The following is a 17,393-nucleotide window of genomic DNA, read 5'->3' on the forward strand; positions in this document are numbered from 1 at the left end:
GTTAACTTGAAGGTGAACCACTGCTCTGAATCCATCATTTTTGGCTTTGGCTGAATATGGAATCCACCACAAAAATGTGATTGAATAGCCGACTGAATCTAGTTCTTGTTTATTGGAATTTGTTAATAAGTATAAAGTTGAGACAGGGATCTGGGGTTTTCCGGATAAGGGATCTTTCTGTAATCTATATCCCCATAACTCCAATCTGCTAAAAATCATTTCAACTTTAAATAAACCCAATAGGCTGGTTTTGCTTCCAATAAGGATTAATTATATCTTAGTTGGGATCAAGTACAAGCTACTGTTTTATTATTATTACAGGTATAGAACCTGTTATCCAGAATGCTCGGGACCTGGGGCTTTCCAGATAAAGGAACTTTCCGTAATTTGGATCTTCATACCTTGTCTACTAGAAAATCGTGTAAACATGAAATAAAACCAATAGGCTGGTTTTGCTTCCAATAAGGATTAATTATATCTTAGTTGGGATCAAGTACAAGCGACTGTTTTATTATTACACAGAAAAAGGAAATCCTGCTTACAAATTTTAATTAAAATGTCTATTGGAGGTAGCCTTCCTGTAATTTGAAGCTTTTGGATAACGGGTTTACGGATAAGTGATCCCATCCATGTTCTGCAGGGCAATGAACATGAATTGGTGTTTCATTTATACAGGTGTGTGTTAGATTTGATTTTAGCTCGGCAGAAAGGTTTCGCTTTATCTCTTTCTCTTTTCCAAACCTCCCAACTGTCCCTTTTTCTGAGGGACAGTCCCTCTTTTGAACGCTCAACCCGCAGTCCCTCATTTGTATTGGAAAGTCCCTATTTTCTTTGCACTGAACAGCCAGAAAAAGAAACAAAGTTTCTAACTTAATTGGCTTTTAGGGCAAGGCCAGACGTGGCGTTTTTGCAACGTTTTTACGTTGCTTTTTTAAAAGGCGTAAATACGCCACTGAAACCACATGCGACTGTCAACATGCGTTTTTCATTCGTTTTTCAGCACGTAATATTCTTTTCCCAACATTCTCATTGTTCTCATTGAGAATTTGGACGCCATATTTAAAATACGCTGTGTATTTACGCAAAGTGTGGTTTCAAACGTGCAGATCCCATAGAGTCTATCGACTTGGTAGTTTCTTCACGTTTTGGCGTTTCTGCTAAAAAAAAACGCCAATACCGGCGTCCAGTGGCGGATTTCAGCTTGCAAGCGCCCTGTGTGAATTGCCATAGTGCGTTTTCCATTCGTGTCAGCAATACTGCAGTTTATGCGTATTTACGCCTGGCTGTTCTTTTTTAAAAATGCAACGTAAAAACGCTGCAAAAACGCGCAAAAACTGTTTAGATAAGAATTAATTTCAAACTTTCATAACCTGCCAAATTTTTGTAAAATGAACACGGTAATTAGGGGGTGTGGCCACAGAAAGGAAAATTTCGCTGCACTACGTGCGAAAACTTTGCTTTTCATCGTATCTATTTCTCACTCTTTTTCTCTCTCTTTGTAGTTCTCTTTTTTACTTTTCCCCAACTCCGTATTACCTTACATAATCTCTTTTCACGGTGACAGATCTGGTTTTCGGGGCTGTCGGGTTATTTTACGCCCCAGTGTGCGTCTCTTACCATAGATACAAGTGGCTGGAATTTATGGCATAAGTCGGGTACAATCGGCAGAATGTTCTGCTGAATTCCCAGTCCCCCCATTGTTGTTCCAGCTCACACGTGTGAATACTTTCCTCACTGCCTGATGTTTCTGGGAGACCGCCGGGTGGGTTCATGCCATGGGTTTCATACGTTTTGTTTGTGCTGCAGCTTTATCAGACTCTATAGAATTGATGCATCTGGGGATAAAGAAGGTTCAGAAATGGCTTTTTATTATTTCAGCCGTCACTGTTTCAGCCGTACACTGGCCCTGCAAATGGGTCATATCCGTATTAATTATACATATACAGGTATGGGACCTGTTATCCAGAATGCTTGCGACCTGGGGTTTTCCAGATAACAGGTCTTTCTGTAACTTGGATCTTCATACCTTAAGGGGCAGATTTATCAAGGGTCGAATTTCGAAGTGTAAAATACTTCGAAATTCGACCATGGAATTAAAATACTTCGAATATCGAAATCGATCGATTCAGCCAGGATTCGGCCTTTTTCAGCAGAATTCTGATTCGGCCGAATCCTTCTACCTGGCTGAACCGAATCCAAATCCTAATTTGCATATGTAAATTACGGATGGGGAAGGAAATCACGTGAGGGGTGTGTGTATGAATGTTGGGTTTTCATTTGGAGAGGTTGAACTTGATGGACTTTGTCTTTTTTCAACCCAATTTAACTATGTAACTATGTAACTTTTTGTCACAAAACAAGGAAGTAAAAAATGTTTTCCCCTTCCCAAACCTAATTTGCATATGCAAATTAGGGTTCGGATTCAGTTCGATATTCGGCCGAATGTTTCACAAAGGGTTCGGCCGAATCCAAAAAAGAGGATTCGGTGCATCCCTAGTAGTATCCTATTGGATGGTCGAAGTATCCAAAAAATTACTTAGAATTTTGAATTTTTTTACTTTCCCTTAGTAAATCTGCCCCTAAGTCTACTAGAAAATCATATAAACATGAAATAAACCCAATACGCTGGTTTTACTTCCAATAAGGATTAATTATATCTTAGTTGGGATCAAGTACAAGCGACTGTTTTATTATTACACAGAAAAAGGAAATCATTTTTAAAATTTTGGTTTATTTTTATAAAATGGAGCCTACAGAAGACAGCATTTCCATATTTGGAGCTTTCTGAATAACAGGTTTCTGGATAACGGATCCCATACCTGTACTAGAGCAATAGTGTCAGAAAAAGGAAATCATTTTTAAAATTTTGGTTTATTTGATTATGATGGAGTCTATGGCAGGCATTCTTTCCATAATTCTGAGCTTTCTGGATGTCGGGATTGAACCTGTTATCCAGAATGCTCGGGACCTGAGGTTTTCCGGATGACATACCTTAAGTCTACTAGAAAATAATGTAAATATTAAATAAACCCAATAGGCTGGTTTTGCCTCCAATAAGGATTAATTATATCTTAGTTGGGATCAAGTACAAGCGACTGTTTTATTATTATAGAGAAAAATAAAAGGAAATCGTTTTTAAAAATGTGGGTTATTTTATTATAATGGAGTCTATGGAAGGCATTCTTTCCATAATTTGGAGCTTTCTAGATGTCGGGTTTCCGGGTGATAGATCACATACCGTACCACAGTTAAAGTTGAAGGCAATAACTCACCAGATGTGAAGTGTGATCCATGTGCACCAGAACCCCCAGCAAGGGGAGGCCATAGGTATGGGATCTGTTATCCTGAAACCAGTTATCCAGAAATTATGGAAAGGCCTTCTCCCAAAGACTCCATTTTATCCAAAAAAATATGTTTTCTTTTTCTGTGTAATAATAAAACAGTCGCTTGTACTTGATCCCAACTAAGATATAATTAATCCTTATTGATTCTGTAGTAGAATGTCTACCCCATTTATACCCCCTATCGGCTTAACCCTGTAAGTGCAGCAGTAATCTCCTTATCTTTAACCCCACAGGCCTACTGCTACACAGGGTCAGAGCCGACCCATACACCCTGCCTGCCATTTGTTCTCGGGTGGCTCAGGTACTAACATTGCTGTGCATCCCTGTGCTCTAATCCTCTCTGTATTATAGAATACCATAAGGCTGCAGTTTGGTTCCAGTTATACTGGGAACTCTGAGTATCACTCATGTATTATAAGGGATAATGTACCCCCTACTGTAAATGATAAGGATATTAGAAGTCACTGAGGGGTTGTTCTGTGACCATATAAAGGCACAAGGCTGCAGGCTGAGTTATACAGGGAACTCTGAGTATCACTCATGTATTATAAGGGATAATGTACCCCCAACTGTAAATGATAAGGATATTAGAAGTCACTGAGGGGTTGTTCTGTGACCATATAAAGGCACAAGGCTGCAGGCTGAGTTATACAGGGAACTCTGAGTATCACTCATGTATTATAAGGGATAATGTACCCCCAACTGTAAATGATAAGGATATTAGAAGTCACTGAGGGGTTGTTCTGTGACCATATAAAGGCACAAGGCTGCAGGCTGAGTTATACAGGGAACTCTGAGTATCACTCATGTATTATAAGGGATAATGTACCCCCTACTGTAAATGATAAGGATATTAGAAGTCACTGAGGGGTTGTTCTGTGACCATATAAAGGCACAAGGCTGCAGGCTGAGTTATACAGGGAACTCTGAGTATCACTCATGTATTATAATGGATAATGTACCCCCTACTGTAAATGATAAGGATATTAGAAGTCACTGAGGGGATGTTCTGTGACCATATAAAGGCACAAGGCTGCAGGCTGAGTTATACAGGGAACTCTGAGTATCACTCATGTATTATAAGGGATAATGTACCCCCTACTGTAAATGATAAGGATATTAGAAGTCACTGAGGGGTTGTTCTGTGACCATATAAAGGCACAAGGCTGCAGGCTGAGTTATACAGGGAACTCTGAGTATCACTCATGTATTATAAGGGATAATGTACCCCCTACTGTAAATGATAAGGATATTAGAAGTCACTGAGGGGTTGTTCTGTGACCATATAAAGGCACAAGGCTGCAGGCTGAGTTATATGAACACTGAAATAACCATATATTTTGCAGTAAAGCTTAATGTTTAAGTGCTACGCAATATGTTGGCGCTATATAAATACATGTTAATAATGTTTAATAAAACTTGTATATGGAACAAAGTTGTAAGTATAATGTGATCCTGAAGTACCGGTGTATTTTACCTTTGCTGTCAGTTCTCACAATAGAATATACTGAATTGTGTAACTTTATAAGCAGAAAATATCAGTCTTTATATTAAAGGAGTCAATGACTCCCCGCGTGTGTATAATGAAATAAATGTTGTGTGGATTATGTGCAGACATGTAGGACAGTGTTGGTTCGTTACAAAGGATGAGACTATAGTCAGGTTTTCCCACATGATTGAGAGACAATCGGGGGCTTCCCTCTGTCCCTGGGAAACTTGCACACATTTGCTTAATCGCCTTTAAGACTATTGTGGGGGGTGTTGGATTCCGACAGAGGGAGAGGGGCCGCCCAGCCACCTGCCCCGAACAAATGAAGCCCCTCCGTCCCTCCATCATGGTTAATTTGATTAACCACTTGGGTGCCAGATCTTAGAGCAGACGTTGTACCGTCCCGGTCACATGTGAGAGAGTTGTTGGGATCCACTGTGTCTGCTATTTCTAATGATGAATGACCAGATAATTAAATTAATGACAGAGCTACAGAACGCGCTACAGCAAGCAGTCGCTGCAATTGGCTCACAGCTTGCAATCTAATTGCTCTGCTTCTATAGACTCTGCTCAGAAGCTGACATTCATTTAGATTGGAGTTGCGGAGGGAAGAGTTAATTATAGAGCTTTGTTTAGTTGCTTAATTGAAAGGGGGCGTTTTCTGTAAGGCTTTAGTTGCCCTTTAGTGTTTAGTTCATAATGTTGCCATTGGTCACTCTTGCTAGACACTGGTGTAGTTGACAGCAAGGAGTAGGCAGTGAGTTGTGTATCCTTCTGCTATTATTGGATAATTGGTCTAACCCTGTGATCATTCCCATGATTTGATTGGCTGTTTGCTCTAGCCTTGTGCGCGTCCTCATGCTCTGATTGACTCTTTGCTGTACTCCGAAATTGTCCTCAAGCTTTGGATACCGCTGTCTTTTCTACTTCTCCGGTCAATGTGTCTTTATGGCGACTAAAGATGTACATTATACGGGTTGTTTGTCTTAAAATTAACTTTTATAATGATGTATCGAGTGATATTCAAGACAATTTGCAATTGGTTTTTATTTTTTTTATTATTTGTGGTTTTTGCATTATTTAGCTTTTTATTTAGCAGCACTCCAGCTTTCAATTTCACCAGTCTGGTTGCTAGGGTCCAAATTCCCCTAGCAACCATGCACGGATTTGAATGAGACTGGAATATGTATAGGAGTGGGCCTAATAAAGAAGATGAGGAATAAAAAGTAGTAATAACAGTAAGAGGCATATTTATCAAAGGACAAATTTTGAATACATGTGAGTTTTTTTTAAAACTCCCATAATTTCAAAATTAGACTAATCGAAATGTATTTATAAAATCGAATTTAACCCGAAAACTCAAATCGAATTCGATTAAACTCGATTCAAGTTTTTTCTCCGGAAAAAAAAAAACTTGAATTCCAGGAAGGCTGCAAACATGTCCAAATTGATCCCTGGACCTCTCCAATTGTCTGAAACAGCAATTCTAGCAATTTTAGGTGGCAAATAGTCTAATTCGAATTCTTAAGGGGCCAGAGTATGATAAATCTTGAAAATCGAATTCGATTGAAAAAAAAAATCTAATCGATTTTGGATAACTTCCTAATCGAATTTGACAGTTTTGACCATAAAAAAAATTGATGTTTCACTGTATTTGAAGCCCAATTGAAAAGTTGCTTAGAATTGGCCATTCTATTGCATATTAATAGTATGTACAGCCCTTTATTTTATTATTATTATTATAACCATGTATTTTTTTTTTATTTTCATGCCATATTGTCTGTGCCCATAAAAGTTTGCTATGTTCTCTTATATGTGTGTTTGCACAAACGAGGGAACGTCGGCTATGGCACTAGTGCTCTAGTACAGGTATGGGATCCGTTATCCGGAAACCTGTTATTCAGAAAGCTCCAAATATGGAAATGCTGTCTTCTGTAGGCTACATTTTATCCAAATAATCCAAATTTTTAAAAATGATTTCCTTTGTCTGTGTAATAATAAAACAGTTGCTTGTACTTGATCCCAACTAAGATATAATTAATCCTTATTGGAAGCAGAACCAGCCTATTGGGCTATATTTAATATTTATATGATTTTCTAGTAGACTTATGCTATGAAGTTCCAAATTATGGAAAGATCCGTTATCCAGGAAAACCCCTGGTCCCGAGCATTCTGTATAAGAGGTCCCATACCCATATTGCTCTTGCTCTGTATAAATGAATGCCGGGACAGGCTTAGACTGACAGCATGAATGTACTTGCAAGTGCCAGAGAGGGTGCCAAATATTCGGGCTATCTGAGCCTTTGTGCATGTCGACTGGCAGTTGCCCATAATTATTACTCTTATGAGCCTTTCTAGTGATCTCATTGGTTACAGCTTCGTTTTTAGCCTTCAGTTCTGACAAATTGAAAATAGGCGCCTGTACCCCCTACTAAAGGGCATAAAAATTAGTAGCCACCTGGTACTTGGAGCCTTCTGCCAAAATGCCCATCAGCATTGGAGTTCAATGGACTGGCAGGAGCTTTACTGGGACGTGTGCCAGGCTCTGAGTCCTTAGTACCAGCTGTAGACTGGCATTATGTAGAGCTTTCTTTGTACCTCCATATCCCCGTGTAGCCTGTTTCAGAGTGAATGGACTGATTGTGGTCACAGTTGGGCACTTTGGGGCAAAGTAAAATTGGCAGTTTATTCAGCTGAGGGGCATTTGTATTGTGCCACATTAGAGGAATGTGCTCAGGAGACCCTCATTCCCTTACACACGGCCTGTCGGAGCATCTCGGCCTGCCCAGAAGGTCCCCTATTAGCCTTTTGTCTGATTCTCATGGATATTAATCAGGGGGGTGGTCATGGGGGCAAAACAAAAGGCAGCAGACTATTTGCATATGGCGGCATTAGAATTAACAGTGGCTTCTTGTCTGCAGTGGGGGTCCTTTTTCTATTGCCCAGGGCTGGGAAATAAAATTAACCTCTTGACTGCCAGCGGCCACCTGTTCATTAGTTACGGCTTTTACTGCCCGGCTGTCTAGATGATAAAGTGAGATGCCGCAGACAGACGCTATTTATTGGGCCAGCTGTTTAGCCCTTGAAATGTCGGGGCCTATTTTGAGTCTCCGTCGAGACCTAGATATGAGGTTATTGAGCTCTGGATGTTACTGCATTTATTAATTGGGCCTGGGATAAAGATTTATTCTATTAATTTGTGTTGGTCTTGATTTTTAATAAGATAGTGTGAGTAAAGAAGAGGTAAGAAAGGAACACGAGAGAAGTACAGCGGTGGGAAATCCCATCATGCAAATACACTTCGCCATATCTAAAGAAATGAGTACAGAAAATACAATTTTCAGAACCAGGGAACAGAAAGGGATAAACAAACACTGCTTTCAGTTTGCAGTGACCTGTGCTGCTAACGGATAACTTTTCTCAAAGCCCTTTATCCAGAAACCTCTGAGTTACAGGAAGGCCGTCTCCCTTAGATTCCATGTTAAGCAAATAATTCAAGTTTTTGCAAAGAAAAAAAAAATAATGTTTTAAATTAAAAGTTGCTTAGAATTGTCTGTTCTTTAATCTGCAAAAACAGCTTTTGGGGCTATTCTGGGCTAACTGCAGCAATAAAAATAAATTCTAATTGTACATGTGCTTATTAGATATGGTACCGGTATGGGATGCGTTATCCGGAAACCCGTTATCCAGAAAGATCCAAATTATGGAAAGGCCGTCTCCCAGGCTTCATTATAATCACATAATCCAAATTTTTAAAAATGATTTCCTTTTTCTCTGTAATAATAAAACAGTAGCTCGTACTTGATCCCAACTGAGATATAATTAATCCTTATTGGAGGCAAAACCAGCCTATTGGGTTTATTTCATGTTTAAATTATTTTCTTTAGACTTAAGGTTTGAAGATCAAAATTAAGATCCATTATCTGGAAAGCTCCAGGTCCCAAGCATTCTGGATAACAGGTCCCATACCTGTAGTCACTATGACTTCTGGAAATACCCAAACTGTTTCAAATGTATGCAGTCTATATAAGTCAGCTCTCACTGATGGCAGTCCCTTCAACAGACCATGCCACCTTGGAAATCAAACGTGTGCCTTTAATATGGTCACAGAACCCCTCAGTGACTTCTAATATCCTTATGATTTACAGTAGGGGGTACATTGTCCCTTATAATACATGAGTGATACTCAGAGTTCTCTGTATAACTCAGCCTGCAGCCTTGTGCCTTTATATGGTCACAGAACAACCCCTCAGTGACTTATAATATCCTTATCATTTACAGTAGGGGGTACATTATCCCTTATAATACATGAGTGATACTCAGAGTTCCCTGTATAACTTAGCCTGCAGCCTTGTGTCTTTATATGGTCACAAAACAACCCCTCAGTGACTTCTAATATCCTTATCATTTACAGTAGGGGGTACATTGTCCCTTATAATACATGAGTGATACTCAGAGTTCCCTGTATAACTCAGCCTGCAGCCTTGTGCCTTTATATGGTCACAGAACAACCCCTCAGTGACTTCTAATATCCTTATCATTTACAGTAGGGGGTACATTATCCCTTATAATACATGAGTGATACTCAGAGTTCCCTGTATAACTCAGCCTGCAGCCTTGTGCCTTTATATGGTCACAGAACAACCCCTCAGTGACTTCTAATATCCTTATCATTTACAGTAGGGGGTACATTATCTTTTATAATACATGAGTGATACTCAGAGTTCCCTGTATAACTCAGCCTGCAGCCTTGTGCCTTTATATGGTCACAGAACAACCCCTCAGTGACTTCTAATATCCTTATCATTTACAGTAGGGGGTACATTATCCCTTATAATACACGAGTGATACTCAGAGTTCCCTGTATAACTTATCCAGCCTACAAATTACTTTAAATACATAGAAAATGAAAACAATAAACTGGAAGTCACACAGACTTACTTAGTGAGAAAGTCCCCATCTCTGTCTGACTGTGGGTGGGTTCAGGGTGGAGGTGAAATCATTTTGTGGGTTTGTTCATTGTGTGGTTACTTATGTGGAAGTGCTGTAGTGTGAAAATGACTTTATTTCCCTGTCTAGCAGGTGGCAGCCCCTGACATGAGTAGCAAGAGCCTGTCTGGCTGCAGTTATGTGTTATTTTCCGGCCGATTCATTGTATACTCATGTGAGCAGAGTTGCTTTTCATTAGGAGGGTTGCGCTTTTATTGTTTTCTGCCCCAGTGCCCCCGGGGAATAGGCTCATAACCATAATCTGACAGTTGATAAAGCCGGCCTGCCGTGTAATCCCCAAACAGGGCTGCCCCAGTCGACTTCCTTACTTTCTATTAGAAAGGACGATGCATCCTATATAATGCTGTTTGTTTTCCACTCTTATTCTTTTTAATTGACAATATAATACGTTCGGCACAGCTACGAGAGATAAGACTGACATATGAACCGTAGAAGCAGCACCCCTAGTGGTCTGTATGAATGATGCACCCACGTGTGTGCCCAGAAGAGCCGGTGGGTGAGGGGACTTTTGCTTGGGCACCACCAACCCTAGGCCTGGCACTGCAAGATGGTTAAGGGTAAGGCCACACGAGGAACTTCGGGCGACTATAGAAAACGCATCGCTGCGTGTGCTTTAGCACAGGCGACTTTTCATTATAGCCTATGGGAAAACACGCTGAGGTAGTTCGGGGAGATAGTCGCCAGAAGACGAGGCAATTAGACGTCTGGCAACAAAATCTCCCCGAATCTCCTCGTGTGAACTAACCCTAAATGGAAGGGTCTGTAATTGCGGAATGATGTACAGTAAGGCAGGACGGTACCTGGTATACAGACAATTTTCAGTTTAATGTGTTGGTAATAGTAATAAATAATAATACAGCTATGGGATCTGTTATCCAGAATGCTTGGGACTGGGGGTTTCCTGGATAATGGATGTTTCCGTAATTTGCACCTTCATTTAAGTCTACTAGAAAATCATACGAACATAAAATAAACCCAATAGGCTGGTTTTGCCTCCAATAAGGATTAATTATCTCTTAGTTGGGATTAAGTACAAGCGACTGTTTTATTATTACAGAGAAAAGGGAAATCGTTTTTCAAAAATTTTGATTATTTTGATAAAATGGAGTCTATGGGAGACGGCCTTTCCGTAATTTGGAGCTTTATGGATAACCGGTTTCCGGATAACTGGTCTGGACTGAGAATCAAAATAGTCCTTGGCATTTCAGCTACCCAGAGGCCCCAACAGGCCACAAGCGAAGGTCCCCTCCGGGCAGTCACCGGGGTCCCCCCTTCCGGACCTCCAATTCCCTGGCCTGCTGCCCATGACTGAGAGCCGCAGCACAGTTCATTTCTATATGGGGCAGCCCATGAGGGCCGGGGCCCACCGTGTTTTTTCCTGGTGTCCCGCCAGCCCATTCCCACACTGGCATCTTACAGCAGCCCCTATGGCATTTGCCAGAATCCACAGATTGCCAGTCCGGGCCTGCTGGATAACAGATCCCATACCTGTATATGACATTATGGGAAGTGAAACATCAAGATGGGATTTTTAGTTTTCGGCTGTTGGTTACAGGCAAAGTGAACTGCTGATTGGTTGCTATGGGTTACCGGAAAGGGTCAGTTCTTTCCTATTATTCTATAAAACTGTCGTCTTCTCACCCTGGTCTCTGTACAGGGCTCATCCCTAATGTGGATAATAATATGGTCAGTGGCTGGATGGAATTCTCCCCATTGTGCTGGAGATGCTTCACGTGCATGTGTCTGTCACTGTGGGGACAAGAATACGGGTGATTATCCCCCATTAGCATATTCTGCTGCTTCCCAGACACAGTGTGTTAATGAGGACTCCTGGCCAACGAGCAACAGTGGTGAAAAGCGGTACAGCAAGCGACAAAGCTGTACGTTTTATTTTCTTTAAGCATTCTAGTGTCTGACTACTTTTCTGATTTTTTACTCTTTTTCAGACGATTCAGAAGTTAGCCAGCCAGTATCTGAAGAAGGAGTGGCCTGTGGTGAAGCCGGATGAACGAAGCGAGTACAGGTACAAAGTTCTGCTTTACAGAACAGGTGCACTGCGGCAGGTATAAGTGGGCGGAGTCTGCTTTTTGAAAAGATACGGTCAACTTCAATAGAGGCCCTACCACCCATGACTAACCACAGCTCAAACCAAGAAATATTGTGTTTGCTTTAGAAGTTTTCATGGTTACCCAGAGCACAAATAAGCACTCACCCCAAATCTCCCCCTAACTGACCTTCAGACTGGGCCCATTTAGCTCATAACAAGGTTACAGATATATAGAAACATTGGGGTAACAGTCACCCTGCTATAGTTCCAGGGGTACCCAGGGTACAAATAAGCACTCACCCCAAATCTCCCCCTAACTGACCTTCAGACTGGGCCCCTTTAGCTCATTACAAGGTTACAGATATATAGAAACATTGGGGTGTCACCCTGCTATAGTTCCAGGGGTACCCAGGGCACAAATAAACACTCACCCCAAATCTCCCCCTAACTGACCTTCAGACTGGGCCCCTTTAGCTCATAACAAGGTTACAGATATATAGAAACATTGGGGTAACAGTCACCCTGCTATAGTTCCAGGGGTACCCAGGGTACAAATAAGCACTCACCCCAAATCTCCCCCTAACTGGCCTTCAGACTGGGCCCCCTTAGCTCATAACAAGGTTACAGATATATAGAAACATTGGGGTGTCACCCTGCTATAGTTCCAGGGGTACCCAGGGTACAAATAAACACTCACCCCAATTCTCCCCCCTAACTGACCTTCAAACTGGGCCCCCTTAGCTCATAACAAGGTTACAGATATATAGAAACATTGGGGTAACAGTCACCCTGCTATAGTTCCAGGGGTACCCAGGGTACAAATAAACACCCCAAATCTCCCCCTAACTGACCTTCAGACTGGGCCCCTTAGCTCATAACAAGGTTACAGATATATAGAAACATTGGGGTGTCACCCTGCTATAGTTCCAGGGGTACCCAGGGTACAAATAAGCACTCACCCCAAATCTCCCCCTAACTGGCCTTCAGACTGGGCCCCCTTATCTCATAACAAGGTTACAGATATATAGAAACATTGGGGTGTCACCCTGCTATAGTTCCAGGGGTACCCAGGGTACAAATAAGCACTCACCCCAAATCTCCCCCTAACTGACCTTCAGACTGGGCCCCCTTAGCTCATAACAAGGTTACAGATATATAGAAACATTGGGGTGTCACCCTGCTATAGTTCCAGGGGTACCCAGAGTACAAATAAGCACTCACCCCAAATCTCCCCCTAACTGACCTTCAGACTGGGCCCCCTTAGCTCATAACAAGGTTACAGATATATAGAAACATTGGGGTGTCACCCTGCTATAGTTCCAGGGGTACCCAGGGTACAAATAAGCACTCACCCCAAATCTCCCCCTAACTGGCCTTCAGACTGGGCCCCCTTATCTCATAACAAGGTTACAGATATATAGAAACATTGGGGTGTCACCCTGCTATAGTTTCAGGGGTACCCAGGGTACAAATAAGCACTCACCCCAAATCTCCCCCTAACTGACCTTCAGACTGGACCCCCTTAGCTCATAACAAGGTTACAGATATATAGAAACATTGGGGTAACAGTCACCCTGCTATAGTTCCAGGGGTACCCAGGGTACAAATAAACACTCACCCCAAATCTCCCCCTAACTGACCTTCAGACTGGGCCCCTTTAGCTCATAACAAGGTTACAGATATATAGAAACATTGGGGTGTCACCCTGCTATAGTTCCAGGGGTACCCAGGGTACAAATAAACACTCACCCCAAATCTCCCCCTAACTGACCTTCAGGCTGGGCCCCCTTAGCTCATAACAAGGTTACAGATATATAGAAACATTGGGGTAACAGTCACCCTGCTATAGTTCCAGGGGTACCCAGGGTACAAATAAGCACTCACCCCAAATCTCCCCCTAACTGACCTTCAGACTGGGCCCCCTTAGCTCATAACAAGGTTACAGATATATAGAAACATTGGGGTGTCACCCTGCTATAGTTCCAGGGGTACCCAGGGTACAAATAAGCACTCACCCCAAATCTCCCCCTAACTGGCCTTCAGACTGGGCCCCCTTAGCTCATAACAAGGTTACAGATATATAGAAACATTGGGGTAACAGTCCCCCTGGGTTTCTGACCAGCAGAGATTCAGTGCAGAAGGTCAGGGAGATGCTGTACAAGAGCAGCAATATCATAACAACTATACAAAGCAACACTGTCTAGAAGTGCAATATTATGTTTGTATATCAGTGTTTATGTCCCCCCGGTTCTCTTGTCCCTGGAATCCGCTAGTGAGAGGTGACACCCCTTTGTCCCGTGTTTGTCGAGTGATTGGGATAGAGAGTCATTAGGAGCAGATAAAAGGCTGACACATAGGGAAGTCACACGTGTAGCGACACAATAGAACTGTTTTCTACAGGAACATTCTCTTCAAAGGCAGTGGAATGCGAAGTGGGTGGATTACGTTCATAAAGGTGTTTTTCCCCTTGCGTGTATGTCATTACCTCTTTAATAAATGTCTCTCCTTTATGTATAACTGATAAATGAAAGGGACACGTGGCCGGCAGATCCTCCCTGCAATGATTGTTAAGAAGCAGGTGTTAGAGAAACAAAACAGCTACAGGATTTTATAGTGATGTGGCTCAGATAAGACTCACGCACATCCTTATTGATGTATGGCCTGTGCCCGAACAACAACAGTATCCCGATAAAGCTTTAAAGAGGAACGACGAAAAAAACGACAACAAAAAAACGAATAAAATAAATTTTACATTAATCAATTTTTACACATCTTCAGTGGTTTTAAGATGGTGACACATGGGGAGATTTATTCTGCGATAAATCTTCACTACTGCGGGCGACTAATCTCCCCGAAATGCCCACCGGCAACAAAGTGAGTTGCCGGAGGGATGGCATACGCGTTGCTTCAGTTTTCCGAAGTTTCCTTGTGTGGCATCTTTGGGCAACTTCAGAAAGCCGAAGTGTAGCTTTTATTCCAAGATATTAAGGGATACATGTAGTGTTAATATGAATGAATTTTGTTACAACAGCGCCACCTGCTGGTCAGTTTCCCACCAGTCTGACCAGCAAGTAGTCAAGGAAGTTGTCAGGAGAAAGAAAGAGGCTGATGTTCTTCTGCTTAGGGAAGATGTGAGAGGTTTCTAATTTTATTCCTAAGCAGAAGAACATCAGCCTCTTTCTTTCTCCTGACAACTTCCTTGACTACTTGCTGGTCAGACTGGTGGGAAACTGACCAGCAGGTGGCGCTGTTGTAACAAAATTCATTCATATTAACAGGACATGTATCCATTAATGCGGGGGGGGGGGGTGCCTAGCTATTACTAGGGAAGCACCAAATACAGGATTTGGCCAAATTCAAGCGCCTGCCCAAACTGAATACCAATTCTTATAATCACATAGAAAGTGAAAAATGTTTAACCACACGCTACCTGCACGGGAACTCTTTAACCCTTCCTAACCCTAATGTGCATATGGGGATTCAGCCGAACCCCAAAATATTTGATTTGGTGCATCCCTAGCTGTTACACTTATGGTTTGTGTGTTTGTTGTATTAGTATATAAACAGTGTGTTACACTCCTTGTTTGTGTGTGTTGCAGCAGTATAGATAGTGTGTTACACTCATGGTTTGTGTGTGTGTTGCAGAAATATATATACAGTGTGTTACACTCATGGTTGGTGTGTGTGTTACAGGAGTATATATACAGTGTGTTACACTCATGGTTGTGTTTGTTCAGGTATATATACAGTGTGTTACACTCATGGTTTTGGTGTGTGTTTACAGGAGTATTATACAGTGTGTTACACTCATGGTTGGTGTGTGTGTTATCAGGAGTATATATACAGTGTGTTTACACTCATGGTTTGTGTTGTTTACAGGAGTATATATGTGGTTGTGTACTACAGTGTGTTACTCATGGTTGGTGTGTGTGTTACAGGAGTATATATACAGTGTGTTACACTCATGGTTTGTGTGTGTTACAGGATATATACAGTGTGTTACACTCATGGTTTGTGTGTGTGTTACAGGAGTATATATACAGTGTGTTACACTCATGGTTGGTGTGTGTGTTACAGGAGTATATATACAGTGTGTTACACTCATGGTTTGTGTGTGTTGCATGTGTGTTACACTCATGGTTTGTGTGTGTTACGGAGTATATTACAGTGTGTTACACATGGTTTGGTGTGTACACTCATGGGTTTGTGGTGTGTGTGTAAGGAGTATATATACAGTGTGTTACACTCATGGTTTGTGTGTGTTACCAGGAGTATATATACAGTGTGTTACACTCATGGTTGTGTGTGTGTTACAGGAAGTATATATACAGTGTGTTACACTCATGGTTGTGTGTGTCTACAGAGTATATATACAGTGTGTTACACTCATGGTTTGGTGTGTGTTCAGAGTATATATACAGTGTGTTACACTCATGGTTTGTGTGTGTGTTACAGGAGTATATATACAGTGTGTTACACTCATGGTTTGTGTGTGTTACAGGAGTATATATACAGTGTGTTACACTCATGCGTTTGGTGTGTCGTTACATGCGAGTATATATACAGTGTGTTACACTCATGGTTTGTGTGTGTTCGCAGGAAGTAATATATACAGTGTGTTACACTCATGGTTTGTGTGTGTGTTACAGGAGTATATATACAGTGTGTTTACACTCATGGGTTTGTGTCGTGTTAGGCAGGAGTATATATACAGTGTGTTACACTCATGGTTTGTGTGTGTTACAGGAAGTATATATACAGTGTGTTACACTCATGGTTTGTGTGTGTGTGTGTACAGGAGTATATATACAGTGTGTTACACTCATGGTTTGTGTTGTGTGTTACAGGAGTATATATACAGTTGTTACACTCATGGTTTGTGTGTGTTACAGGAGTATATATACAGTGTGTTACACTCATGGTTTGTGTGTGTGTTACAGGAGTATATATACAGTGTGTTACACTCATGGTTTGTGTGTGTGTTACAGGAGTATATATACAGTGTGTTACACTCATGGTTTGTGTGTGTGTGTGTTACAGGAGTATATATACAGTGTGTTACACTCATGGTTTGTGTGTGTGTTACAGGAGTATATATACAGTGTGTTACACTCATGGTTTGTGTGTGTTACAGGAGTATATATACAGTGTGTTACACTCATGGTTTGTGTGTGTCGCAGGAGTATATATATACAGTGTGTTACACTCATGGTTTGTGTGTGTGTTACAGGAGTATATATATACAGTGTGTTACACTCATGGTTTGTGTGTGTGTTACAGGAGTATATACACGGTGTGGAAGTCATTCCTGGAAGGCACCATGCAGGTGACACAGTCTCAGATTAACATCTGTGAGAATTATAAGAATTTAATTTCCGAGCCGGCCAGAACCGTGAAACTGTACAAGGAGCAACAGCTTAAAAGGGTAACGAGTATTCAAGGTGTTTCCTTACCTGCTTTGCACAGGATTATCTCTGGCATTATCCGCTTGTTACTGGCATAC

The 17,393-nt window shown here is 41.5% G+C and overlaps 1 protein-coding gene across 4 annotated transcripts in view; it reads left to right on the top strand.

The window, feature by feature from the left end:
• LOC108709037 (F-BAR and double SH3 domains protein 2) overlaps window positions 1–17,393 on the top strand; it is a 115,364-nt gene that overhangs the window by 34,451 nt on the left and 63,520 nt on the right. For all 4 annotated transcript variants that reach the window (XM_041584619.1, XM_041584620.1, XM_041584621.1 and 1 more), the window contains exons 4-5: window positions 11,790–11,866; window positions 17,171–17,315. In XM_041584619.1, the coding sequence (XP_041440553.1) occupies window positions 11,790–11,866; window positions 17,171–17,315 (222 nt within the window). The remainder of the gene's footprint in view (window positions 1–11,789; window positions 11,867–17,170; window positions 17,316–17,393) is intronic.

This window comes from Xenopus laevis, chromosome 2S (assembly GCF_017654675.1).
Source record: "Xenopus laevis strain J_2021 chromosome 2S, Xenopus_laevis_v10.1, whole genome shotgun sequence".
NCBI lineage: Eukaryota > Metazoa > Chordata > Amphibia > Anura > Pipidae > Xenopus > Xenopus laevis.